The 25,909-nt window shown below is 53.2% G+C and overlaps 1 protein-coding gene across 3 annotated transcripts; it reads left to right on the forward strand.

Moving 5' to 3' along the window:
• RASSF5 (Ras association domain family member 5) lies at positions 1-25,668 on the forward strand. Of its 3 annotated transcripts, XM_055820014.1 has the most exons (6): positions 1-672; positions 1,089-1,207; positions 18,827-18,940; positions 20,520-20,817; positions 21,179-21,294; positions 22,517-25,668. In XM_055820014.1, exons 1-6 carry the CDS (start codon positions 618-620, stop codon positions 22,667-22,669), a joined length of 855 nt encoding a protein of 284 aa, XP_055675989.1. In that variant the 5' UTR covers positions 1-617; the 3' UTR covers positions 22,670-25,668. The 3 variants fall into 3 exon arrangements, with proteins under 3 accessions (XP_055675989.1, XP_013160511.1, XP_055675990.1); XM_013305057.3 differs by lacking the exons at positions 1-672; positions 1,089-1,207 and adding an exon at positions 6,063-6,515; XM_055820015.1 differs by lacking the exons at positions 1-672; positions 1,089-1,207 and adding an exon at positions 9,518-9,669.
• The last annotated feature ends 241 nt before the right edge of the window (positions 25,669-25,909 follow it).

Consider the following 25,909-nt stretch of genomic DNA (forward strand, 5'->3'; position numbering starts at 1 on the left):
TTAGGATTTTTTTTATTTTTTTTTTTGAGGTCGGTGACCGCTCTGGAATTTTGGGTAGTGTAAAAAGTAAATTTAATGCTGTTTGTACAACAGTTAAAAATTAAAAAGGATCAGAAGGGCTGTTAAAGTAGAAGGATGTTGGTAGTTGCGGTCAGGCAAGTATAGAAAAGTCAGGGCTTGGAAAAAAAGGGCTGGGGGAGCGATAGCCACCGATACGTGCTAACTGTTGTGTCTGGTAGATGGAGCTGGCTGTGCCGAATGCTGCCGCTCTGGGACCCTGTGCCTGAACAGGTTAAACCTGGGCTTCGCAGAGGTGTCTGTGCAATTCCTACCTTAAACTAGTTAATGTCTCACAGGACAGGTCAGCACCCAAAGAAAACAGGCTACATCAACGCCTTACTGCTCCTGGGCAGTGTGCGCTGGCGATGGGAGCTCACAGCCTTTGCCAGGGCCCAGGACATCTCCGTACCCTCTCCAGGGGTGGCTTTTTGGCAGCCTGATGGTAGATCCATGCCTCAGTCACTGTAACTGGCCCTTGAATTGTTCATGTTTAGTGAACTTAAATAGTTTGACTTCTGTCCAATACAAAGATATTTTTTCCCTCCTGATGCTAGAAGATGAAGCATCCTTTCTGGGTGAAGTGGCCGAGCTTTCGCTGCAGGCGCTGTGCAGGTGATGTCTCCAGGGAGCACAGCTGAGGAGCCGGGTACCACATGGTTTGGTGGGACTTGAGCATATTTTTTACTTTGTACGTCAGCATGCCAGCAGATCGGGGGAAAGGCAGCAGGATGCAAGGCAGGAACGCTGCCCATGCTGCAGCATTGCAGCAAGAAACACAGGTTTCCCTGGGGAGAGGGTGTGGGAGCAATTTTTGCTCTGGATGAGGCATCCTGGTACCTCTCCCCACCTGCAGGAGCATGCCCGAGTGAGGACATGTGCCTGGCTGACAGCTCCGGCTGTGCCAGTGCCCATGAGCATCCATCTGCCCTCTGGCAGGAGCCTGGTCCCTTCCTGGGGTTCCCCCGCTGCTCCTCGACAGCAGGCTGCGGCTCTTGGGTGCCTCACTATCTCCTTTCTCTCCTGTGCAGACTGCAGATACACGTGCCACCAGGAATGCCGCAGCCTCATCCAGCTGGATTGCCGTCGGCCGGGCCAGTGCCAGAGCCAGCTCTCGCCCGAGAGCACCCTGCTGCCGCCCTGCAGCCAGGTACGCTGGGGAGGGGGCTCCGCGGGGGCCGGCAGCCTCGTGGTGACCAATGGCATCTCCTTCAGAGACCCGATTTCTTGCTCCTGGCGGGTTTTCCAGCAGGGAGGTCTTGTCGGGGAGGTCAGCCCATCGGTCCGGCCGAGCCGGGCAGCGCTCACTGATGAGTCGCGTATATACTGTGTGCATCCTGCCCACCTGGATCCTGCGTGGGTGCGAGCTGGCACGCTGGAGGTTGTACGTGGGGGCGTCCCCCTCGCCGTAAAGGTGTGTGTGGAGCTGTGTCATGTTTAAAACGCTGCTGTCAGCCTGGCCAGGCTGCCTGGAACAGAGCAGGGGAGGAGCGGCGTCCCCCAGGGATGTCGGGCCCCACGCTGCAGCCCGGCCATGCCCAGGTGCCTGCAAGGGAGGGTCGATACCGGCATTAAATTGTGTCCCAGCAAAGTGCTCGAAGAGGAGCAGCAAGAGGGTGCATTTCGCCTGCATCTTGGCAGTGTGAGCATGGATTTTGTAAGGAGCTTCAGGTTGATAGCCTTGTTTTAAGAGTTTCACTCGTCTGGGGGATTGAGACTCTTCAGTCTGTTATTAGGGATGTGCACTAATCCCCAGGGCTACTCCAGGAAGGTTTAGTTGTTTGCTTAACCCCCACCCGAGGGTCCCATGGTACCGGTGATGCCCGGCTTGGGTGTCTGCTGGGACAAGCTGCAGCACGTGCAGTGGGGCACAGCAGGACTGCACGATGCCACACGGGTTGAGATGTGAGATGCTTAAAGCTGGAAGCTTAAAACACAGCTTAGAAACCTGGCTGCACTGGATTTGACTTGCACAGAGCCTTTTCGATCTCTATATGCTTTTAAAAAATCTGTATTTTCTCCATTATAACCATGCCTTTATATTCCTTGTATTGGAAGACCTTGCTGCGTTTGTGCAACACTGGAAATGGAGCGGTGCAGTTTTTCAAAGAATAAATGTTTTTCAAAGGTGACACGGGGTTTCCGTTGGGTGTGTGAGCAGCCAGTGGTGGGTTTGGTTGTTGGCTGTGCTGCTCTGCAGGAAAGGGTCAGGGGGAGCCTGAAGTTAGGTGGGATTTATCTTGGAAGTTACGCATTGCAAAGGGACTCCGAATGGCTTCTCCACTGAGCCCTGAGGTTGTTTGAAGAGCCAGACTTGTGTGTGTTTACATCTCCTTCGGATGCTGTTGGGCTTCCCCCAGCAGCACGAGAAAAGCTTGGATTTTAGAAAAATTAGAAAGGCTTTTTTCTTCTTCAGGGTGATAACACCAGCCGGGGGTTATTGATGGTGCTAATAATAAACACGGAGCCTGCGCTTCGTGGCAATTCATCACCCTGACACATCTCTGGTGTGATCCCGGGAAGGGGGGAGGCATTTTGTGCCAAGGAAACAAAAGTCTTTCCAATTACAGCAGCAAACAGAAATCCATAAACCCATCCTGAGGTGCCGGCCAGGAATCCCTGCTCCGAACCCTCCGCACGGCAAAGCGTGGGCAGAGGTCTCATTACCTGTGCTGGGAAAGGCTGTGAGGCTGGGGGGGGGGGCAGGGGGTACGTGGGCTCGTTTGAGGGTGAAGAGGGTGAATTGCTGCAATAAAGCTCTGTTTTCATTGGTGGATAATGGGTAATCAAGGAAAAATCATCTTCAGGTTTGCTTGCTTGGAGCCCGTGAAGCTGAGCACGCAGCCACACTCCCGGTGTGCTTTTGTGGGCCAGGCGAGTTCTGCTGCTTGGAAGGAGGAGGGTGGAGGGGAAACGGTGTCAGTGTTGCGGAAAGGAGAGTAATAGGGTGCCTGAATACACTGCGGGGGGGATTGCACACTGAAAACACAAGAAACTTAAATTAGGATTTAGATTAGATATTAAGAAGAAATTCTTTGCTGTGAGGGTGGCGAGGCACTGGCACAGGGTGCCCAGAGCCACTGTGGGTGCCCCATCCCTGGAAGGGTTCAGGACCAGGTTGGATGGGGCTGGGAGCAACCTGGGCTGGTGGCAGGTGTCCCTGCCTGTGGCAGGGGGTGGGAACCAGATGGTCTGTCAGGTCCCTTCCAACCCAAACCGTTCGGTGATTCTAATAGCTAGCATAGTTGAAAGTCATTCAATAGTAGTATCAAATGTAAGCAAACTAGGAGCATCAGGAACAGCTGCTTTAATATCACCTAGTTAAGCCCTGTTGCCATGTAATACCAGGCATTAATAATTTGGGCTTTGATCCAACAAAGTATTTAAGAGTGCGTTACATTTGGGTCCCAGATTAGCCTCCCTGGGTGAAATGAAGCCTCCGCGAAAGCCGGCAGGAGTCCCTGCTGGTCTTGGCAGCACCAGGAGCTTGGTCCCTGCTTTTGGCAGAGCTGGTATGCGCTTCCCACCTCCGAACTGGTGCCGGTCACTGGTGAGCGGGTCCTCTGAGGGTTGTCGTGCAGCTCACCGTTCACCGGAGCTGCTGCTGAACCAATGGGTCAACATTGCTTGGGGTTTTTTTCCGTGGTTGTTTTTTTTTGTGGAGCACATCTCCCTGGCAGGTGAACCGCCATGGAAAAGCGAGGGGTCCTGGAAGAAGCACATGGAGCAATGCAGCGGGGGTGCATCCAGCTTCGCATGGGGCTCTGCAAAACTGGCTGCACCCTGTTTCCATGGGAAACACTCGGGGCTGAAGCTTCCGTGAGGATGCCCATGCCGTTCATCGGCCCAACGCTCACTGTGTCGTGTGTGCTTGACTTCAAGCCTCTTTCTCTTCTAAATATAGCTCTGTGAAGCCGAGGAGGTTTGTGCCACTGCAGAAGTACGCATGCTGCTAAGAGGATAGCTTATTTATTTGCATTGTTACAAGTTGCTGCCGTTGGGATTCTTGCCTTCCTCTTTGAGATGCAGGTGTTGTATCCTCTTGCTAGTCTTTGCATTGGTGTCCCGGTTTGTATTCCCGGGGTGCTGCAGGCTGTGGGGTACAGAGCTATCAAAAGCTGGTAGCAATTCAAGTCCTTCAGCTAGCAGATACAGATGGGAGGGTATGAAACACCGTCTGCAAGCCATCAAGAGGGGAAGAGGTTTTCGTGCGTGGATGGTAGCTTGTACGAAGTTCTTGGGGCCCTTTTGGACCAGTCAAAGGAGCCCTGTGAGCTGGAGGAGCGAGCGATCGCTCCCGTTTGCAGGAGGGGTTTGCCACTGGTCCTGCTGCAGGTAGCCAAGCGGGGGAGCGGGGTGCGGAGCTCTCCGTGCTCGCCAGCCTGACGTGCAAACTGCACCTAGCGATGGGGAGAGTCGTGCCCTGAAAAGGGCACAAAGGAATTAACATAAGAGCAGCTATCCGGGCACAGGGTGCCTCCTCTCTTCTCAGCTGGTGGATGCTGAGGGAGAGAGCAGGAACGTCAGGGCGAGGATGGCGTGGTGCTGCCGTGGCCTCCCTGTGAGCAGTGCTGTGGGCGCTCCTTGGGGTTGTGTCTGAACTGTCACTTGTAGTTGCTGTCAGTGAGCTCCTTCTGAGGAGTCTGACTTTGCACATCCACCGCCAGCACACCTAGTGATAAGTTCTGCAAATCTGATCGTGCGTGGCCTGGAAAAGCACTCCTCCTTACTGCACTCTTCCTGTGAACATCTCCCACGATTTTGTAGCTCTCAGTTGTGTCTATGTTCTTTCTAGTCCTTCCTTTCCAGATCCAGGCTGGCCCCAGGCATGGAAACCTCCCTGGATCTTGCCTACCCTGCCCTTCGTGGTACCTCTTGCAATTCTTTATTCTTTCTTGGATGGGCTGGCCGGGTCTTGCATGAAGTATTTCAAGTGTGGGCGTCGGATGGATTTATTCAGCGACATGATACTCTCGGACCTTGTTCCCTCTTCCTTTTCTGAAGCATGATAGAGAGTTGTTAGCCTGTAGGCTAATACTGTTGCCTAAGCAGAGTCCTTTTTAACACGGTGTGCCAGGCTTTTCTTTAGTCCCCCCAGCCTGCCTGTGCACACACGTCGGTTTCCAGGTGGGTAGGGAGAGCCTGTGCTGGGATGTGCTGCAACCCCATGGATGCGCAGCCCCTCCTGGGAGCCCCCACCGAGGGAGGAGGATAGCCTGGGGGGAGCGGAGCCCTTCCCCTGCCCGGCTCCAGAAATACCTGTCATCTTCACCGAGGAGGAAGGTCACAGCTGCTTCAAAAGCTGCTGGGCAGAACACAGGGTGTTAGTGGGATGGTGGGGGCCCTGCAGGGGCCAGGGGAGAGTGGGATGGAGGAAGCAGCTCTGGGGATGGGTCTGTGCCGGCCTGGGTTTCCACAGGGCTGCAAGGGGAGAGGGGAGCTGGGATGGTGCTGTTGCTCTGAGGCTCTTTCCAAGGCCAACACAGCATTTTAATCAGTCTGGAGCGAGCGCTTCTTGCAAACGGGACTGAGGAGCTGAATGGCTTTTTCCTGGGCTGCAATCGAAGCTGCCTCAGCCGGGTGCCAGCACTGCTGCGATCACTCCCACTGCTCTAAAATTAGCTGCAGAGCAGAGAGGCACCCACTGCCTCCTGCAGCGTGATGACCAGGGGCTCCCAGCACCCCTGAGGAGGGTCTGAGGCCACATCCTTGCCAGCCTCCCCCCTTCCCCACCACCAGCGTGGTCAGGCTCGGTCCGGGGTTTGCTTCCCTGGGACAGCAGATGCAACGCCGCTCTCCAGGTTGTGCTGCCAGGGAAGGAGCAAGAGGCCAGCCTGCCCTGGCGATGGATTTTGGGTAGCGGAGGAGGTGTGGGGGTACCCGGGGACAAGCCCAGCGCCTGGGCCCTGGTGTGCCGCAGGGTGAGAAATTTTGCAAGAGGAAGTGGCAGGGCTGCGCGCCGTGGGGCGAGCGCAGGAAGGGGAGGCGATGCTGCGCGGGCGCCCGTGGGACCAGACCGCGGGCGGTGAGCGAAGCTGGGTGCCAAGAGTGGGAGCAAACTCGCCGCTCGGCCCCTTCCATGCTGCCCCAGCGCTGCTGCGCAGGAAGGCGGGTGGAGGAGGAGAGGGAAGGGTTAGCCGGCACGGCTGCCTGTTAAAGAGAAATAGCTCCGCTGGCTCTGGAGGATGAGCAGAAGGAGCTATTGCAGATAAGCGCCGGCGAGCTGAGGATGTGAGAGCGGGCTCGCTGCTGGTGCGGGAGCCGGAGCAGGGACCGCTGATGGTCGCCGGCCCCCCGAGCCCCCCGGCGAGCCCCGTGCACGCTCAGCCTCTCACCTTTGCTGGGCTTCGATGACCATGAGCAGCGGGTACTGCAGCTTGGATGAAGACCTCGAGGATTGCTTTTTCACAGCAAAAACCTCTTTCTTCCGGAGCACGCCGAACAAGGTCCCTGCCAAGGTAACAGCTTAAAAACTAGTGAGAAGGGCTGTGCTGGGTGGGAGGCGGCGGGGGGGTTGCTGGTGAAGGGAGATGTCAGTGTTCCTGCACGTTTGGCTGCAGGTGCTGCCAAAATGAGCTTGCAGCTGGAGTCAGGGCAGAGCCGCTGGCGGGGAGGAAGGCTCTGTCCGCCTCTTCCAGGGTCCCCACTCCATGCAGGGGGTCTGTGCGGCTGCAGATTTTTCTCAGCCATGTCTCAACCTTTAGCATGCCGGCTTGGCCCCTTCCCCGGGGAACCACGGCGGAGGAGCCAACTCCAAGTGTGTTTTTTCAGCTTTGGGGGGGGGCAGGCAGCAGCCCTGCTAGCTGTCATCCATGGGTCGGGCTGCTGGCCCGGGACCTGTGGTTTGGCCTTGCAAAATAGGCACCACTGGTGAAAACTGGACCTGGGAGATGGGAAAGTTACAGGACTAAATTAATCTGCAAATTTATTAACATAGTGATGAATCTGGTCCTTTTCTGGGTGCTTGGGTGCATATGTACCTGCCTTAGAGGAGGAGGGAGTGCTTGGCTGGCCAGTGTTGCACCCCAGGATGAGATTTCTGTATCAGTAACATTGACAAAGCTGCTTCATCTTTTTAAAGTGTTTTATTTTTAAAAAAAAATCCAAAAAGCAACAAACATCCCTGCTATAAACTTTGGGGCCCCAACCAGAACTGAGCATAAAAGGAGAAGGCGCCGTTGCGGAAGCGGGGGTTTCGCTCAGGAACCAGAGCCCTGTGGCACCCAGAGATGAGATCTGGCCCGGGGAGCAGCTTTTTTACTTAGAAATTCCCCTGTAAACCATCAGCACCGAGGCGCTTCTGCTCAGGCTCTGCTGTATTTGCACGCCCCAGGCTGCTGAGCTGCAATCCTCAGCAGGTGCTTTGGGGTTCAGCTTGCTGCAGCGCGGGGTGCTGGGGGCTCTCCCGGCGACCTGGGCTGTTCCCCTTGGCGGGGGGAGTTACTTTGGGGGAGAGTTCCAATCAACTGGCGATATTATTTTAATTTCTTGGAAGAAATGCTCCCTTGGGTTTAACATGGGATATTCCCTTTTAGCCAGCAGCTCCCTCTTGCTATGATTAACCGACACGTACTGCTGGTTTTTAAATGTCGTTTGATGATTCAGTTGTGTAGGAGATGTGAAAGATCGCAGCGTTAGTGCAATAGGCGCTGTGCTCCATGCCGGTTTAATGCTGTTCTTTTTGAGCCAGGGCACTGCAGATCCTCAGCTACCTTCCAAAATCAGCCTGATCACGCTCGTGCTCGGGAGCTCTCCTGTGCAGAGGGGTCAGGGGCTGCTGCAGCCCCTTTTTGGCTGGCTCCTCACCTGGATGTGGCCAGCATGGGTGGCAGACCTCCTGGCCGCTAGAGAAGATGGAGCCTTTTGGGGGTTTGGTGTCATGGGGAGGAAATGGTTCCTGTGTGTGAAGGAAAAAAAACCAAACAAAAAACCCAAACCCCACACATTTGCTCTTTAAGCAGATGATGTTGTGTAAAGGATCTGTGTGTGGAGGTGGGTCCTTCTTGGGTTTCTCCGGCTAGAGGTGGAAACCATCCTCAGGCCTCGAGGGGAGAACGTTTTGGGAGGTTTGTGGCATGCTGCTGGTGGTGCAGGTCCTGCAGGAGCATGGGGCATGGTGGGGAGGAGGAGGAGGAGGAGGCAGTGGTGTGGTGAGGCTGGGCTGGATGGCAGGTGGAGGGCAGCAAGGAGAGCATGTTCCTGGGGAGCAGGCAGCAAAGCAGAGGGACAGGGACAGGCACAGCCCCAGGGTGGACATCCCCCCTGGGTTATGCTTCACTCCCTGTCCCCACTTTTTTGCTTGGCATCTTCTCTTGAGCGATGTTATTGAGTGTGGAATATTTCCATCGCTGCAAGGGCAGCGTGTGCCAACAGCATTGCTTTTCACCACCAAGTACAGTACCTGCTCCTGGCCGTGGGCAGAAAACATCAGCTTGGTCCTGAAAGTGAGTTAGGCTGCCAGGTGCGCTGGGGAACAGCAACATTCCTCTGATCTTAGATGCCCAGGAATGATTCCTGAGCCCAGGATGCACAGTGTGGTCAGCGCTGCAGCAGCAGCAGGCACCAGCCCGTGAGCATGGGCAGGAATAAGCTAAATACGGGTAACTTGGGGATGAATGTCTTAAAAGACCTAGGAAACAATCTCTGTAGGTGGGGACATAGAGGCCTCCCACCTTTTAAAACAATAGAGTGGAATTTGATTGCTGTGAATAGAGAAACAATTTTTCTGATTGATGTAACTGTATTAGTCTGAAGAGCCTCTTTCTAGGAATTCTGTAATTCCTTTTTATTTTCAGAACCATCAGTGCAATCACTCTTCATTAGAAAAGAGCCCTTTTACATCTCAGATGTGACCTCATTCCAGGAGATCTATTACTTGGCATTTTTGTGACTCTTCAGCCGAGTGGCTTCAGTGGCTTCTGCCTGGAGCACGATGGCTTAAAACTCTGCCAAATTGCTCTTCTGAGTCCTGCATCAGTGGCTGCCGGGAGGGCTGGATCAGGGGAAAGGGGCACGTTTCTGTCCAAGGATAGAAAACATGAGAGGGACTGTAGGAATTGTGAGAAACAGGAATGTAGTTTCACCCAGGGTGGGATCCAGGGTGGGATTTAGGGATGGGGATGATGGGACCAGCTCCTGGCTTAGGAGTCCCTGAACAAGGTGAGCTGGGGTAACGCAGCAAGCAAAAGCCTTCCCTGCTGAAGAGGAGGGAAGCTGTGGAGGTGGTGGTGGTGGTGGGATGGTGGGATGCACGGGCGGTGTTGCTATGCTACCAGGTGCTGGTGGATCTGGGGCTCCCAGCAGAGACCACCACGGGGGGGTTGCTGTGTGGGAGGGGGTGGCCGGCGGGGAGTTACGTGAGCTTGGGCACGGGGAGATGCAGGACACGCAGCGGTGTTTTGGCCCCACGGCTGTTTGCTCCCTCTCTTTGTGCCCTCCACGGTGGCAGTGTGCAGTGGTACCTGCGATGGGGACTGTATCCCTGGAGGTGCTCAAAACCCAGCCAGGGGCTGGATGAGGTGGTCTCCAAGATCCCATCCAGCCTTGGAGAAACGAAGTCCCAGAAGTGGCTGGCCATCAGGTGCAGCATCTGTGCCAGTTCGTGGGTTGCAGGTAACCATCAGCGTTCACGTTGCCTGTGCTGGGTGGGCAAAGGGAGCATCGCTCTGCCTGGTGCGATGCAGAAGGAGCCAGAGCTGAGGGACCAGCGCAGGGTCCTGTCCTTGGCCTGTCGTCTCCGAAGTGTGGGAGAACAGAGTGATTCCAGAGGGGAGGCGGGTCTGCAGGGGGTCTGGCACAGCCTGGGGTGGCCCAGGGCACCTCTTCTGCCAGGGGGGAGGGGGCCTTTCCTGGCTCTTTAAGGCTGTGATTGGTCCCCTAATATCTGCTGCTGAGGATCAACAGATCCCTTTGATCCACCCAGCCTCCTTGATCCAGGCCGGGGTCTCACCAGGCTGGTCTGTGCACACAGAGTGGGGTGGCTGAGCACCCATGGGGTCCTGTCCAGCCCAGGCCCCCTGAGATGGAGCTCTCTGGGAGGACCTGCTCAGTTCTCGCTGCTGAGCAGGGATGTGGCAGGAAAAACGGTTTCTAAGTGAAATCTCCATGGCAATCAAAACACCGAGCCCCTCTTCACTTGCCTCTAACCTCTGAAATGCAGCAACAATCCTTCTCCCCTTCTCCAGAGATGCACTGCTCTCCTGTCTTCTGCGTTTTCCTCTGAACCCCAAAGTAAACTGCAGCATCTCACTTGAATTTCTCAAAGGGAGTGAAATATGTTGGGGTTTCTTTTTTTTTTTTTCTTTTTTTTTTTTTTTTCCCCCCCAGATCTGTTGTATGATTGTTCTCCCCGCCTGTCTGCGCTTGAGCAGGGGCTCCTTTCCCCATGTAATGCTGTGAGCCATGGGGTCGCGCGGTGAAGGGGCAGTGATGGAGAGCTGTGCACCAGCAGAGATGACCCATCTCTCCGGTGACTGTGATGGGGCTGTGTGGTGCTGCCCCAGCCCCGCTGCCCCCAGCCACCACTGCTCCCTGCTGCAGCTGGATTTACAGTTCTGAGCTGCCGGTTCTCATCTTTCTGGCTCAAATTTGAAGTGTTCACATTTCCCTCCGGTCCTTTGTGCTGCAGTGTGGTGGTGGTCACAGGGCATGAGCTGGTGATGCTCCTCCAAACTGCGGCTCCCTGGTGAGCAGCACTTAGCTGCATTTCTCCAGGTTTTGTTTTCTGATGTTTTAAGGCAAATCTTTCCTTAATAAGCAGAAGAATTGAGGATTGATGCGCTGAGGCGTAAAATCGCTTCGGAGCAGGTCTTTGAAATACTCTTGCAATCCAAACACAGGAGCCAAAGGGAGAGCTTGGGCTGTGTTTTTGGGGATGCCAGTTGTCACAGCATTGCTGATGTAAATGGCGATGGACCTGTGCCCGTGCACACCAGGGAGGACTTGGCCGCTCCTGCTCTAGATAAGACAGTCATTGCCAAGAATGTGGTGATGTTGGGCCAAATCCATCTCCACCGTTCTGCTATTCAAATTCATTAACTAAATAGCTGATGAGGAAAATTGGCTGGGAGAGAGGGGCCAGGGATAGTGTCTCTGAGGCTGGTTTGTGGCTGCAGGGAAGCAGCCCTTGCTCCAAGGAGTGTCCCGTGGAAGTGCACACTCAGCCTTTCTATCTATGGTGCCTTTCCATGCCTAGTTTTATGGTTAGCAGAGCCACGGTTTGTGAGCTGCCCATCTTCCTCCTCCTGAGCTGCGCATCCAAGCTGTAACTGTGCCCCGGCTCCTTGGTGCCGACTGGGGCTGCGGTGGGATGGGGAGCCGTGGGGAGGGGGCACCATCCCCTCTGCAGTGTCGGAAAGCTCCCGGGTCCCACCTAGAGCTCTTATTCCCAACACAGAGGCCCGACGTGAGCTGCTGCCTTTGCTTGTTTTAAAAAGGTTTTTAAATTGAGGGTTGACTTCTGCAAGGTGAGAGGCTGTAGGAAGGACGCTCGCCAGCTGGACGTGGAGCACGTCCCTCCTGACAAACCAATGAAATAAAAACCCCTCCAAGAATAGAAAAAATCTGCCACAGAGGCTTTGTTGTTGCCTTTCTTGGCTTAGAATCACTCTTTTGAGAGCGTGTCACCGTAGTCATGATGGCCCATGGGTTTTTTACCTCCCCCGTAATAGCCTGTTACAAGCTCATGGCTCATTAGATGAGTAGTAGATTGCAAAGGGGAGGACGGTGTGGCTAACTCGCTGGGGGCAATGGGCATTGTGCATCACAGCCGCCCACCGCTTCCCAGGCACTGCTCTGGGCAGCCTTTATCCTGCCGAGCATTAGCCCAAGTGCCAGATGAGGCTCAAGTCATTTATTACAATCGCTGTTTCCTACCACTGAGAAATAATGTAGGTTACGGAAGGGGAGCCTGTGTGCAGTGGGCTGTGATGGGCAGGGAGAGGACGCGGCGGGGTTCATCCCTCTGTGCTGCTGCGGGTACCCCAGGCCACCGGGCTGATCCTGCGCAGCCCGTGGGTGGCTGTCTCGCTGTGGGCCACGGCTGTCTGCAAGTTACTTTATGGCAGTTTCATAGGGGATGGTAAACACGCTGCCTGCTGAGTTTAAATGATGCCAGCGGGCTGAGTGGTAGTTAACCTCTGGCATCTGTGACCGTGCAGCGTTCTGCATCAGGTTTCTAACAGGGCAGGAGTAGGAGCACCCTGGAGCTCCAGGCTCGCCATCGCTTTCCTGCCAGTTGCACGTGAGGGTGGCACGATGGAGGCGATGGGAACGTGCTGGTTTTGCAGGCTGGCAGGCAGATGTCGTGCCATGCAGCCAGGCCATCCCCAGGGGGTGGCTCTTCCCTGGGTTCCAGCCAGGAGAGCCACCGGTCCAGCAGCGGTTGCCAGAGTTTAGGTGCATGCAGAGCTACTGAGCTCTTGTTTTGTTAACAGCTTGTTTCCTCCTGTCCTGGTACAACAGGAAATGTGGCAACGGTTTATGGTTAATAGCTTCTGTTTTTCTTCCTTCAGGCAGAATTGCATATTCTGCACCAGAAACTTTGCAAAACCGGAGGTCTGGGTACATTTCTGAAGAGCAAGAAGTAGCTGATCTAATCATGTGTGATGGAAGGAGCAGCGCTTCTTTTCCCAGGGTCCCCCAGCTGTGGTGCTGGTGCTGCTGGGCTGGTGCAGGTCCTGCTTGCGGGCAGGTTCTGGTTTATAAAACAGAAAAGCAGAGTCTTGAGCCATGGAGCATGCAGGGGCTTGGGGATGGATGCTGTGGTCACTCCGGGGAGCTCAGAGCCGTGCCAGAGCATCACTGCCATGAACGGCAAGGAGAGGTGAAGGGGGGACCCTCGGAGCCACCTTTATGGTCTCACAGGGCTCCCCAGACCCTAAATAGCTGCCAGAGTCAGGATAGCACCGCGCTGGGTCCCACGGGACAGCCAGCTGGGTGTGTTAGTTCTGCTCCGGCAGCCTTGCCGCTTGGCCACGGACTGAGTGGGTCCCTCGGGTTTTATCCGGGCACTGCCCTGTGCACGGTGCCTGTCAGCCCCACGGCGGGGTCGCTGCACAGAGAGATGATTAAAACTTTCTTTTCCTGGAGTCTGAGGGTGTAGGGGGAAGGTGAGCTGGGACAGGCTGGTGCAGTAGGATTGCTCCCGTCTCGGGGGGGGAAACGAATTGTTTTTCGCAGCGCTGGCAGTGTTTTGTGGCAGTGTTTTGTGGCAGTGCTGGTCCAGCTGACTCTCACAGTGCTTTGCAGTTTTCCTTTTAAAATCAAAGTGGCTACAAGAACTGGCCTAGCTACATTTCAAGCCCACTTAGACATGAGCACTGTGGAAGTGGTAACTTCTGGTCTGGTTTTTGCACCACAGTTGACGTGCAAGGGATAAAGTACCTGGGAGTCCCGGGCTGGTTTCTGCCATACACACAACCTTCTGTTTCAGAGATGCATCTTTAAATCCATGGCTGGGTCTCAGCTGCTGGTGGAGCCGGGAGCCCTGTGCAAGGTCGCTGGGTTTGTTTTCCAGAGCAGTTTGGTTGCTCTCTGCATGCTTTAAATTGTGCTGCAGTGGAAACAGTTAAACCATCTGTCACTGACACTGGGAGATTAATGAAAGCAAATTAATTCCACACTGGGTGGAAGATGACTTAATAAATGACCCTAAGAGAACATAATACAGCCGCTAAAACCCGTAGTTGTCAAATTGTCCTAATGCAGGGTTTCTTTTATCAATTATAATGGCGCATGGAAGGGGAGAGAACAACCTGTTACCTGGAGCTGCGGCTGCACCATCGTGTGAACTGTCAGAGGTGTGATGGCCAAGGGTTGGAACCCTGTGTCCTTGGGGCAATCCTTACACCAGGGTGTTGACTCTCCCAGCAGCAGACGAAGGCTCGTCGTGCCGGGGGTGCTGTGCTGCTCTCAGGGCTTGGCCGGGCTGGCTGAGCAGCGGGTGCTGGTACGCTCCTGTGTGCAGTACGATCCTGGTGTCTGTGAATGCTTTGGTTTATGTTTGGGTTAATCAAAACAAATAGATGTGGTAAATAGAGAAATTAGGGGCAGTGTTTCTTTCCCAGTGTTTTCCCAGACTAGGCTCTGAGCATCACAAAGCTGCGGGATGGGCAGAAGGCGGCAGAGGTTTGGCAAAACTTTGGTGCAGGTGGGAACTGAGCTGCCTCCTGCCTCCCCCAGCGCTGCCATGCAGGAGCAGCAGGCGAGAGGGGCACAACTGCCCTCCTGCCACAGCAGCATATCCCAGGTGTCGGCCGATTCCTGCTCCTGGGAGCAAAATTCAACCTCCTGGAGCAGCAGCAAGGCAGCTATGGATGCCTCAGCAGGGTCACACTCCTGTGGGGGTGCTGGGAAGGCACAGGGCTCTGCAGCACAGTCTGCCCTGTGCCTGGCTGGAGGAGTACGAGTGTTTTGCAAGGATTGGGGTGTGCTGGGGGTGTTGGGGGGCTGAGCAAGCTGAGAGACCAGCCGGTACATCTGTCTGCCAAGATGCACACGGGGGAAGGCAGGATGCCAGGGGCTGGGCAGCGGTTTGTTGCTGGAGTTGCGTGGGGACACAGTGTGAGACCTGTGATGTTCTGCCACCAGCACCGTGTTCCCGAGCTGGGCTTCCTGCTCCTCCTGCTGTGAGTGATTTAGGTTCCCTGGAGCATGAAGCAATTAGTGCCTGCCTTGTGCCTGCTGTGACGCCCAGGGGACCATCACCACCCCAGGCTCCTGCGGTCCTGGGTGCACCGTGCGTCCTCCATGGAAACCGGGTGGCATCAGCGCACGAGCTGCTCCTAAAGCTCTTAATAGCTGGCACACGCTGGTTTCCTCAGCTGGAACCGTCACAAGAGGGGAGGGATGTGCCCCACTGGGGAGAAGCAAATTGCAGTGACAGGGATGGACTGAGCCGCTCTGTTTGCTTTTGCCATGCGTGTCTGGATGGATGCTGGTCTGCGCCGGGTTGTGTTTGTGCCGCGGGTGAGGTGCAGCGTACGTGCGCGGCATGCCTTACCCCTGCAGCTGTGAGGTGCAGCTATAAGTCTCTTTGCATGCAGGAGGGGATGGTGCCGAGGGGTCTCCTGCTACGACTGGGGTGGGGGCCAGCCCTGGTGGGTGGCAGCACGGCTGTGCCTGTCCCCAGCGCTGTGAAACACGTGACATGACGAAGTGGAGAATTTCTGAGTGCACATCTTCCGTTAACTTAAAAGGGAAGTTTCTGGTCATTTTTTCATCCCTACCCCCCCCTCTTTTCATTTCTTACTTTTGAAAATCTCTACCCTTGGCATTATTTTTAAAGACTCCTGCACCAGCTCAGCACCTGTGTGCAGCCATGTAAGACCTATTGCAGTCAATAGATTGCAGCAAAGCATGCACCTAAAGACTGACGGATTGTGCAGTGGAAGTTGGCGTTGTGATAAGTGGATGTTTATATGCAATTCTTAAATACCTCAGAAAAGCTTCGCTTTTATTTTCTTAAGGCACTGAACAAGGAGGAGACTGTAATACAAAGTCAACGTTCCTCTGCTGGGTTACTGCTCCAGAGTGGTGTTTCAAGAGATCTTGTACTGTTTGCCAGTCTCAAGCAGAAATTGTGAACTCTCACTTGGGAATTGCTTGATGATAAATTTGGGGCTCTCAACTCCCAGGACTGTAGCTGTCTTGCCAGATTGCAACCAGGATTTCAGTCTGTCCTGTGCTTGATTCTCCACCTAAAAGAAATATCACAGCTAGCCTTGGGCAATGCTGGCTTATTTACAGCTTGCTGCATCCTTGTCGTGTGTGCTGTGGGACTGCCTGGGAAGAGGCAGGCTTTGCTCTGAAATCTTGCTCTTTTTTTTTGTTTTTTGCTTTTCTTTTTTTCCTTCTTAGAGGTTACAATTTTCATTCTGAGCCTTACTGGCCTTGATAGCACATCCCTTCACGCTTTCTGCTCTCCGCTAATGCTAACTTCTGAGAGAGCCCATATAAAATATGGGAGCGCTGCTTGCTGTTTCAGGCAGCGCTGGCAAAATGTATTCCCAGCCTGTCTCTGGGGAAGGTGGTGAGTTATGGAAAGGCAGCAGAGCGCGGCGCTGGGAAATCCACCCCAGTGAGCATAGCCCAAGATGCATGCAGGCTTGTTTGCAGCAGGTCCAGGTCTGGGATGCTGAAGGCTATGCTTTCGAGGAGACCTGCTCTCCCGGCTGGGTGGAAAGCCCCTCCGCTGAAGGGCTTTGGGTAGCCCAGGCTAATACAGTGGTGTCAGACCTTGAACCATGAGATGAGCCTCGTGTAGGGAGTTTCCAGTGGTCTTGTGGCAATAAAGTCATCGAAGCTCCTTGGATGCCACTGTTGGACCCGTGTCCTGCTGCTGGCGAGGCAGCGGCTGGTGAAGAGCTCCAGCAAAGAAGTGAAGAGCAGGTATTGCTGCAGGCTGCAATTCTTGCTGCTGGTTTGCATCTGGCAGCGGGGTTTGCCGTGACTGGCATCCCTAGTGGGAGCCGTGCTCTGGGCAGGAGTTCAGCTGCGGTACCTCGCGGGGAACGCTGCTCAGCCCCGTGGCCCCGCAGGCTGGGAGCTGCTGTGCAGTCGCTGCGGTCCTGTCCTTGCAGCAGGTTGTTTCCCATGAGGAGACCCAAACGTGGCTGCTGGGCTTTATCGTGCAGCTGGGAACTCCTGGGTTAGTTTAGCTCCCTGTATTTTAATTTTTTTTTTAGAATAGATTTTCTTAGCCTACTTGTGATTTGCAGTTTACTTCAGGGTCACACAAGTCCTTGCTTCCATCTCTGGATTATAGGAGCCATTAACTCTGCAACAGACTGTTCTAGATGGATGCTGCAGGTGAGCAGGTGCTTTGTCCCGAATACCTGCTTCGGGCTTGTTGCCGTAGTCCCCAGGGATGGGATGCAGGGGGGTGTCCCCAGAAGCACTTGCTGCATCCTGGGGGCATGGCTGTGGCTTGGTATCTTTAATTTTGTGCTCTGGGTTTCCCTCCCCTCCTTGCTCCTCCTGCATGATGCAGGCAAAGCACCAGCACTCAGGGACAGCCCCAGGAGCCTCAAGGGGCTCTGCACCTGCCGGGGCTGCACTTGGAACTCTTAGAGGGGGAACACACAAAATCCCTGCCCGTATGTGCTGGCACGCCCTTTCCTGCTTTCTAGCAGGTTTTCGGAGAAGAGCTCGCTGGTTCGTGTGTTCCTGCAGCGCCTGGGCTCTGCTGTCACGCCGGCCACGATGGAGGATCGCATCCTGACATTTTGTTTGCAGGGTGTCCGTGGGCCTTGGCAGCCTGTGCGGCGGCGCTTGGGCAGATGGGAGGTGGGAGCGTGGCTCAGGCTCTGGCTCCAGGCTGCTGCAAACCATCCCCGCAGAAAACCATCTGCGACTGCACGGTGCCGGTGCCTCACCAGAGCCTGCCGGCCAGCTCCCCCAGCACTGCTCCTGCTCTTTCCATCTCACATGTCCCTGGAGGAAGATGGCTGGCGTCCCACAAACCTTGCTATGAGCCATGTCACCTGCTTTTGATGCCATTCGATGGTGGCCAGAGAGCTCTCCCTGGGGCCGTGTGGGAGCAGTGGGGCGCAGGGGTGGGCAGGGCGCAGCGGTGCTTTGCACGTTTTGCTCCAGCATAGCCCCAAGATGCGTGCCCTGGCTCTTCTGCAGAAAGCACTGTCCTTTTCCTGTTTTAGACAGCCAGTAATAGGCACTATGGTCCTGCTCCCCTCTTGTGCAGGTCTTGCAGCTGCTCCGACCCCATGGCAGCATCCTCCTGGGCTGGCCTCTGCCCCCCGTCCCAGCTCGGCTCAGCCCGTGCTGCCGGCAGCGCTGGGCTCTGCTCCGGCACGTTACACAAGCCCAGCCGTTGCCTTGCTGCTCAAACACTCCAAACCCTGGGCTGCATTTGGGAAGCTCCCACAAGCTGCCTCTCTGCTATAGGATCATGTTTTCCTGTTATTCATTAGTGACATTTCCACATCTGACCTGCATGTAAAACCCACCTACGTGCCCAATCTGTCGCTTGGCCACCCATGAGGAAATTCCCGCAAACCTGGGTGAGCAGCAGCCGCCGTCATCCTCCCGGCAAGCCCACGCGCGGGCCGACGCTGAGTGGTTTCTGACACAGGCTGGGATGCCTGGACTGGGTTTGCAGTGACTGACTTATTAATCACACAGCCAGCTTGCTGCTTGTGCGATTTTACTGCTTCGAGCTATAACTTCCAAAGCTTTGGACAAGAGCAGTGAGGAGCGGTCCAGCAGGGATTTAACTTCAGGTGTTGCTTGGGTGAGCCTGCTGGAAGCTGGTTGAGAAGCACCCCAGGTTTTTAAGGGGGTGCCTGGCTTGGGTAGGCAGAGCCATGGATACTAGGATTAGGATGTGATTTTTATTCCCCCCCACAATGACATTGTAAGAAGCAGAGCAATGCTCAGCAGGTGCAGGTGGCTTTTTTTTTTCCCTGTTGTTTTTTTTTTTAAACAGGTTTTGGAGGCTGGATTCTTTGCCCTGGTTTGTATTGGGACATCTTTACTGTTCTGCCCCTGCATCCCACTAACTGGTGGGGTTTGGGTTACCCTCCACTGGCTGTTACTGGTGTACAGAGGTGGTTTGGGGCAGGGATGCGGCATCGTGCACATTCAGCCTCTTGGCCGTACAGACCATCTCCACCTGCACCATCGCTGCCAGCGTGAGCTCAGGATCTGCACAGGCTCTTTGTTCCTGTGTTTCCTAAGAAAAAGGAGAGCAGAGCAGGTGCAGCGTTACCCAACACATCCAACAGCTGAAGCCTGTCTCTTCTGATTTCAGAATGTAACACAAACAGTAGAAGAAGAAAAACGCGAGCCTCCGACCATCCAGGAGATCAAACAGAAAATCGAAAAATACAATGCAAAAGTTACAAACTGCCTGTTGATGAAGCTGGTACGTATTGGGCCCTATTTACCTAATATGCAGGAAGTGATGCTGGTTTCTCTGGCTGTGAACTGAGCTGGGCTGGAGGAAGGTTCCTCCAAGCAAGAGGGCTTGGGGCTGTCGGGGTTTTCTTGTTTTCCTTACCCGATCTGCTTTTTCTCCTGCTCTTTCCTCCTTGGGTTCCATTAGTGTTAGTCACCCACACTAGAGGTAACCCTTCCCTGCCTCCATCCCTTCTCGCCTGGGAGATCCTTGGCACGGTGATCTGTGGCATGGCGATCTGTGGCACGGTGATCTGTTACCAGCCTGTGCTGCGAATGAGTTGCCACGAGCCGGTGAGCCCACATCGGGGATGTGTCGCGGTGACGCTGGGGCTGCGGCGCTGCAGTTCAGCACGTGTCGCAAGGCGGATTTAGAAACACCAGGTGGATTTAGTAATGCGAAGTGGATTTAGAAACACAAAGCCTTTCTAGGAGGAGATGCTTTTCTCCTCTCCACTGCCAGGTGGGCTTAAGCAGAGGTCTAAGACCAACAGTGGATGCCTTATATTTTGAAGCTTTGATTGCAAACTCACTTATCACCACCTGTAAGTAAAGCCTTGGTGTGTGGTGAGAAGACAAGGAAATAACCTCTTTTACCAGCTGGAGTATCGCAAAGGTACAAACTTCAGAGGATCTTACAGAGTATGGGGAAAAGCTTCTCATAAAGTGAAATAATTAAATTGTAGAATTTCCAGTAACAGCAGCTACGTAACTGCCTTGCTAACATCAGAAAATAAACCTGACATTTATTTTAAAAAGTAGATGTTACAACGCTTTCCTTTGTGAAGGCTGCACAGTAACTTCTGCTGGAATGTCTCACCCACTGAGTTTTATCACCCCTTGACTTACAGGAGTCATTTGGGACCCAGATGTTTACTCCTGAGTTCTTTGGCTTGAGGTTTAGCAGAAACACAGTCCTGGGACTCGACTGGGCTCAGGTGCTCGTGGTGGCCCTTCGTGGGACCACGGGAGTGCTGCCGGCACCGGTCCCGTGGCATGGGCAGTCCATACAGAGCCAGGCTTTTCCCTTGGTTTCTGCATTTTTGCAGAGCGGAGGGTAGGGTGAGGGACCTGTTGTGAGACAGGCTGATCTTGAATGATGATTTACTACATGGAGATATGACAATGTCGTAAGTGGGGAATAAATCATGAGGAATAGAATTGGGAGATCCTGCTGAATGGGGGTGGAGACCTTCCCAGAGGTTTCAAATCCTCACTTAAGTGCAACTACAAATTACATGTAATGGTTTCCATGACTGAGTTGTAGCAGTGTTGGTTTTAAATAAGACAAGATCGCGCAGACACAAGGAAGGTCTGAGTCACTACCAAGTGGGAGGAACAGGAGAAAATCAACAGAGACTAACCCAAAATTACTGGTTGCTTTTTACATGATTAATAAGAAACTCTCAAGCTCCTAGCAGTACTGAGGGGTGGAAAGTCCTGCAGTCACCCCACAGGCTGCAGCACTGTAGACCAGAAAGCCCCTTGTAGCAGGGGGAAGGAGTGGGAAGACTCCTTGGAGCCTGACCCCCTCTCCTTTGCTTTAGAACGACGATGGGACGTACACAGGTTTCATTAAAGTGCATTTGAAACTGCGCCGCCCCGTGACGGTCCCAGCAGGGATCCGGCCCCAGTCCATCTACGATGCCCTCAAGGAGGTGAACCTGGCTGATATGACAGACAAGAGAACCTCGTTCTACCTGCCGCTGGATGCCATCAAGCAGCTCCACATCAGCAGCACAACCACCGTGAGCGAGGTGATCCAGGGGCTCCTGAAGAAATTTATGGTGGTGGATAATCCTCAGAAGTTTGCACTTTTCAAGGAGATGCGGAAAGATGGGCAAGGTGAGTTTGCGTCCTCGGACCCACCAGCTTTCCTGTGGCCCATTGGTTTGGCTTACTATGTTGTGTTGCAGAAACACACCCAAAGCATTCTCCTGGACTCCGCGGTGTGTCAGGCAGGTGAATAAATGGCCGGACCTCCACTGGAGGTGATGCTGCTTAAGTTCATGGGGAATTGCTACTCTTCAGAAGGGGTCTGAAGCCACCTAACAAAGATCGTTACAGATCTGTCTTAGAGACTGTGCTACTTTCACTGTGATCCTGAGCAGCATGAACCGCTTTTACCTGCTCCAGTTGACCTCCTGAGCCTTCCTCTGCCCTGGCAGCTGCGATCTCACCGTGGCTGTCTGCTCTCCCCTTGCAGTGCTCTTCCAGAAGCTCCCCCTCACCGAGTACCCCCTGTACCTCCGGCTGCTGGCGGGCCCCGACACAGATGCGCTCAGCTTCGTGCTGAAGGAAAATGAGACGGGGGAAGTTGAGGTACGTCAATGACTCTTGCCCTCGGTTTTTGCTGGAGCGCTCGCAGCGTTGCAGAGCACGCAGCAGTGTTGCAGAGCCGGGAGGCGTGCAGCAGAGGCAGCGTGGGTGCAGCCATGCCATGCCAGCAAGGCCGCATCCCTCTGTGGGGCTGGCTTTGCCTTCTAAAATACTGAGTGAGGTACTGGCTTTTCTCCAGACTTGAATTATCAGCTGAATGGACTGTTTGTACTTCACTTTTAAAAAAAAAAAAAAATTTTTTTTGGCCGTTTATTGCTCATGGTTTTAAAAAATTTCAACTTGAGCTGTGAAAATAGCAAAGCCAGTTTTGATGGCCAACCTATAATCTGTTTATAGAACCAAGCTACGCCACCCCAGAGTTAATCCTCAATAATTAGCTTGGCTAAACACTGTTATAAGTAATCCACTAATTTAAGTAGAAGCCGGGGACGCTCAGGTAATAAACCCGCCGTTTGTGTTCGGTTGCGATGGTGCTCGCCACCACAATGAAAGCAAATGTTGGGAGCTGCTGCAGCCCGCAGGATTCCGCCTCCCACCAGGAGCGGGACTGCGGCGGGTAAGGATGCTGCAGGAATGCCGGCTTGCCGCGGCAGTGCTGAGCAGACATAAAGCAGTAGTTATTTGTGAAGCGCTCACAGCCATCAGCCGGTGGCCTGCCTGTTCCTCGCCGCCAGCCCGACGCTGGTGCGGGTGACAGCCGGAGCAGCCTGTCTGCTGGCGTCCTGTGCCAAGAGCTTTACTGAAGCTCAAACAGTTTTGATCACTTTGCAATAAAATAAGGAGCACGGGCTCCTGCTGGGACTTCGCTCCCCTTTCGTAACAAGCAGTGCAGGCAAATGCTACATCAATCAGTCCCATATACATTTTGGTTCCTTCGGGACCTGTGCCATCTCTTGTGGTGGGAGCTTTAATTCACCTGAGTAAAGATGATTTCGATTAAATCTACTGTCTCAGGGGCTCAGGACTCAGTCCCTGAGTCTCAGCATAAAGACGGTCCTTTATGCTGTAGCCCACTATTCCCCTCTCTCTTGCAACGTGATGCTGTGAGATTAGGCTCCCTGGGGATCAGATACATGTTTAAATGTCTTTTTTTTTTTTTTTTTTTTTTTTGTTCCTTTTCAGAGATTCAGGAGGTAAAACCCCACAAAAGCAGTAAGGTGAATGGTGTGTGCTTACTTTCCCTCTGTTTCTACTGTCTTTGCAGTGGGATGCGTTCTCCATCCCGGAGCTCCAGAACTTCTTGATGATACTGGACAAAGAAGAAAAGGACAAAATCCAGCAAGTGCAAAGGAAGTATGAGAAGTTTAAACAGAGACTGCAACAGACCTTGAAAGAAGCCAGAGGCAAGCCTGGATAACCCTTGGGGGGGCACTGGGCATCAGACTAAGCTAGTTATTTTTAAAATAGAAAGACACTTCTCAGGACACCTTATAGTAGTCGCTCTCCCTCTTCATCCTCCATTAAGGACTGGCTCACAGCATCCATAAAATGAGCATACTGCATTTTCTTCTTCTGAAACCTCTTATCCCAGGACCAGAGCCAGTCTAAGAATGGGAAGCCTGTTTTAAAACTGCGCCGGTCAACAAACCAAACACAGCTGGCTGCTGCTTCGCTTTTCAGCTGGACCATCTGACGGAAAAGCTTTGAGGAAAATGCTCCATGTTAAACCCAAGAGGAATGTCTACTGGCTTATGTTTTGAGCAGGGTAACACTTGCTGTTCACACTCCTCCCAGCAACTTGCTTGTTCTTGTTCGGAGGTGCTGCGGCTCCCTGCGCGCGCCCACGTGGCCCAGTTCTTGTTTCGTAAGTAGAGCGCAGGAAGCAGCAGCGATGGTGGAGGAGGTTGTTGCACCAAACCACGTGGGTGTTGCAGCTGTAAGCAATGCCGGACGGACTTGTCAGGGCTAACGTAGCCAGGGAGATGTAAAGTTATGACAGCAAGGCAGCTGCAACACCCAAACAGTCTGTTAGTAAGTATTATTGAAACTTGGTAATAGTAGTTCCAGGAAGAGGCATCCATTTTGGTTCTATTTAACTTCCAGTTTTGAAAGCAGATGTGAATTAAAGCAAATACCCCTGATGCTTAGCTAAGTTAGCCAGTGTTTTACCATTTTTCTATTCTGTGGTAATTGGGAGCTATGTTTTAAGAAATTGTTGGAAGAGTGATGGTTGGGGTATAGGCTGACGGTTCGATATTGAATGTTTAGCAATACATGTCCAACAGACTAACCCAGGAAAACTAAAAACTCCTTTCACAAAGCAAACTGATTTTGAACTATGACCAGGGCTGGCACCGAGGGAGAGGAGCCTCAGCAGGGCCAGGGTGCGGAGGCAGCACCAAGAGCACAGGCTGCCTGCACGGGAGAGCCTTGGTACCAGGAAGAGTAAGGGAACTATTAGTCTCAGATGCTTTCTGCCCACCACTCTCATACCACGCTTCCTCCTGGTAACCCTCCTTGCACCCCTCCTGTCCATGACACACCATCCTCTTCCTCCCTGCGCCACCCTGTATGTGTCGTGTTCTCCTCCCCTCCCTCCCCGCTCACAACCGGTGCTCTGCCTGCACGTCCAGGAAGGTGACCAGATCTCGCTCTCTTCGTGGAGCTAGGAGAGGACAGGCTCTCTCCCCTCCCTCAGGGCTCCCCACCATCTCCGACGCACGCACTGTGCAGCCTTCATAAAAATCCTTGAGCTGGAGCGTCAGCTACTGCCATGACTCTGAGCAGAACCCCTGATCTTGCTGCCGCCATGCAGGGATCGTGGGAGGGCTCGGAGGGCTCGGGGGATGCCAGTCTGAGAGAGGAGGGTCCCCGCGTTTACTCGCAGCGCTCTGCACCGAGCACGCTGCACGCAGCCGGGTTCAGTCTTCCCTCTGTCTGCACAGGGCACCGCCACAAAGGTGAAAAGGGAACGGTGACACTAGCTGGGGTCGGCTGGAGCATGTGAGAGGGTTTCGTGTTGACTTGATGAACCCGAGTCCCTTCGAGCTCGTTGCAGGGTGCTGTGACCCCACCTGCGTGAAGTGGGGAGGGAGGCAGCAGGTTGTCAGGTAACACAACAGAGACGATGCGGAAGAGTCTAAAATTTACCTCAGTGCCTTTTTTTTCCCCTTAAGCATGAAAACTTTGCATTTGGGCTAAGGAAGAGTTTGAAAGGGGCTTTTGTCAAGAGGCCTTGCCAGTCCTGTCCCCCAGTTCCCTGAAGTACTGTGATGAGGCTGCTGTTGTCTGTAGAGGGATGAGGAACTCTTTTGTTTCTTTCTTGAAGGTGATTGGGATTTTTTCCCCCCTCCCCCAACTTATTCTTGAGTATGTTTGTTCATAAACTGCAAGAGAGTAACTGCATCACTTACAGCCCCTCGGTTTGTATAACTGCCACTTTCTGCAAGCTTAGTTCAGCTCCTGTTTTAGTCAGCAGTGTAGAAGGGTTTGCTAACAGGGCTATGGCCTCGGGCACGCGGTGCAGGACAGGCCTCCCAGCTGTACTGTACTCTACACCCAGATGACCTTTAACAACGTGGCAGCAGCCCAGAGCGGCGGGTTTCACGCTCTGGGGCTGTTTGTCCATTTACGAGAACACATACTACTTCACTGTGCACCTGTGAAGTAATTTAAGTAACATTTATCTAGTGCTTTGAGTCTTGAAAGCACTGTAGAAATACTTCTCTTCAGCCAAGAGGAAGAACGCTGTAAAAACTGCCATTGGTTCTGAGAAGTATGATCCAGACGCTTGTTTTTAAATCCCTTCTCTTTCTGGCTAAAAGTTGTAAAGATTCCTTTTTCGTTGTCGTCGTCGTTGTTTTCTACTGGAGTTTTGGTGACCGTCTCCCTCTCCCCTCCTGGAACCCAGCATGTCTTTGACATTTTGTAGAAGGCATGGCTTCTTATGCAATTACCGTGAATGCTGCTGAAAACCTCCTGCGGAGAGGAGGGCTGTTTCTTTTGGTTTTTCAAAATACGGGGCATTTTAAGAATCAGTAGATTTTGAAACTCGAATTCTCAGTGGTTGAGCTGTGTCTAGGATAGAAGCACTGGCCCCTTCCTTAAGCGCAAAATACTGTTGGCAGTGCAGTGCCTTTGGTTAGTATATTGTCTTGCCTAGTTTGTGTGAGTTGATTTTTCATGTCTATTGTAAAACATGTAAAATAATGTGTATAGAATAGAATAGTAAAGCTTCTATGGCAAAGTGAAATGCATTTTTGCAATGCTGTAATTTATTTTTACTACTCCCTAGTAATTCTATGGCATTTTTAAAAAATGTCTCACTTCCAGCTTTTTTGAAGGTTCTGAAACTACTTGTTCACACGCAGACAGTGTAAAAGACAATGATAATAAAACTGTCAATAATTAAAGAAATCTCCTTAACTTCTTTTTCTGGCGCCCTCCTATGGAACTTTCATGTATTAAGTCTGAAGGGAAAAACATAGGAATCCTTCCTAGAGGTGAATTTAAATTTCTTATCCCTACTGTAAAGTGTTTAAGCTTCAGCTAAAGAGGTACAGAACATCCACCCCTGTGAAACCTGACCAAAGTGTTATTAATCTTCTCTTAATGTTTTAGCTGGATTTGACAGAACTGCTACCCACGTGTACCTATG

This window comes from Falco peregrinus, chromosome 16 (genome assembly GCF_023634155.1).
Source record: "Falco peregrinus isolate bFalPer1 chromosome 16, bFalPer1.pri, whole genome shotgun sequence".
Taxonomy (NCBI): domain Eukaryota; kingdom Metazoa; phylum Chordata; class Aves; order Falconiformes; family Falconidae; genus Falco; species Falco peregrinus.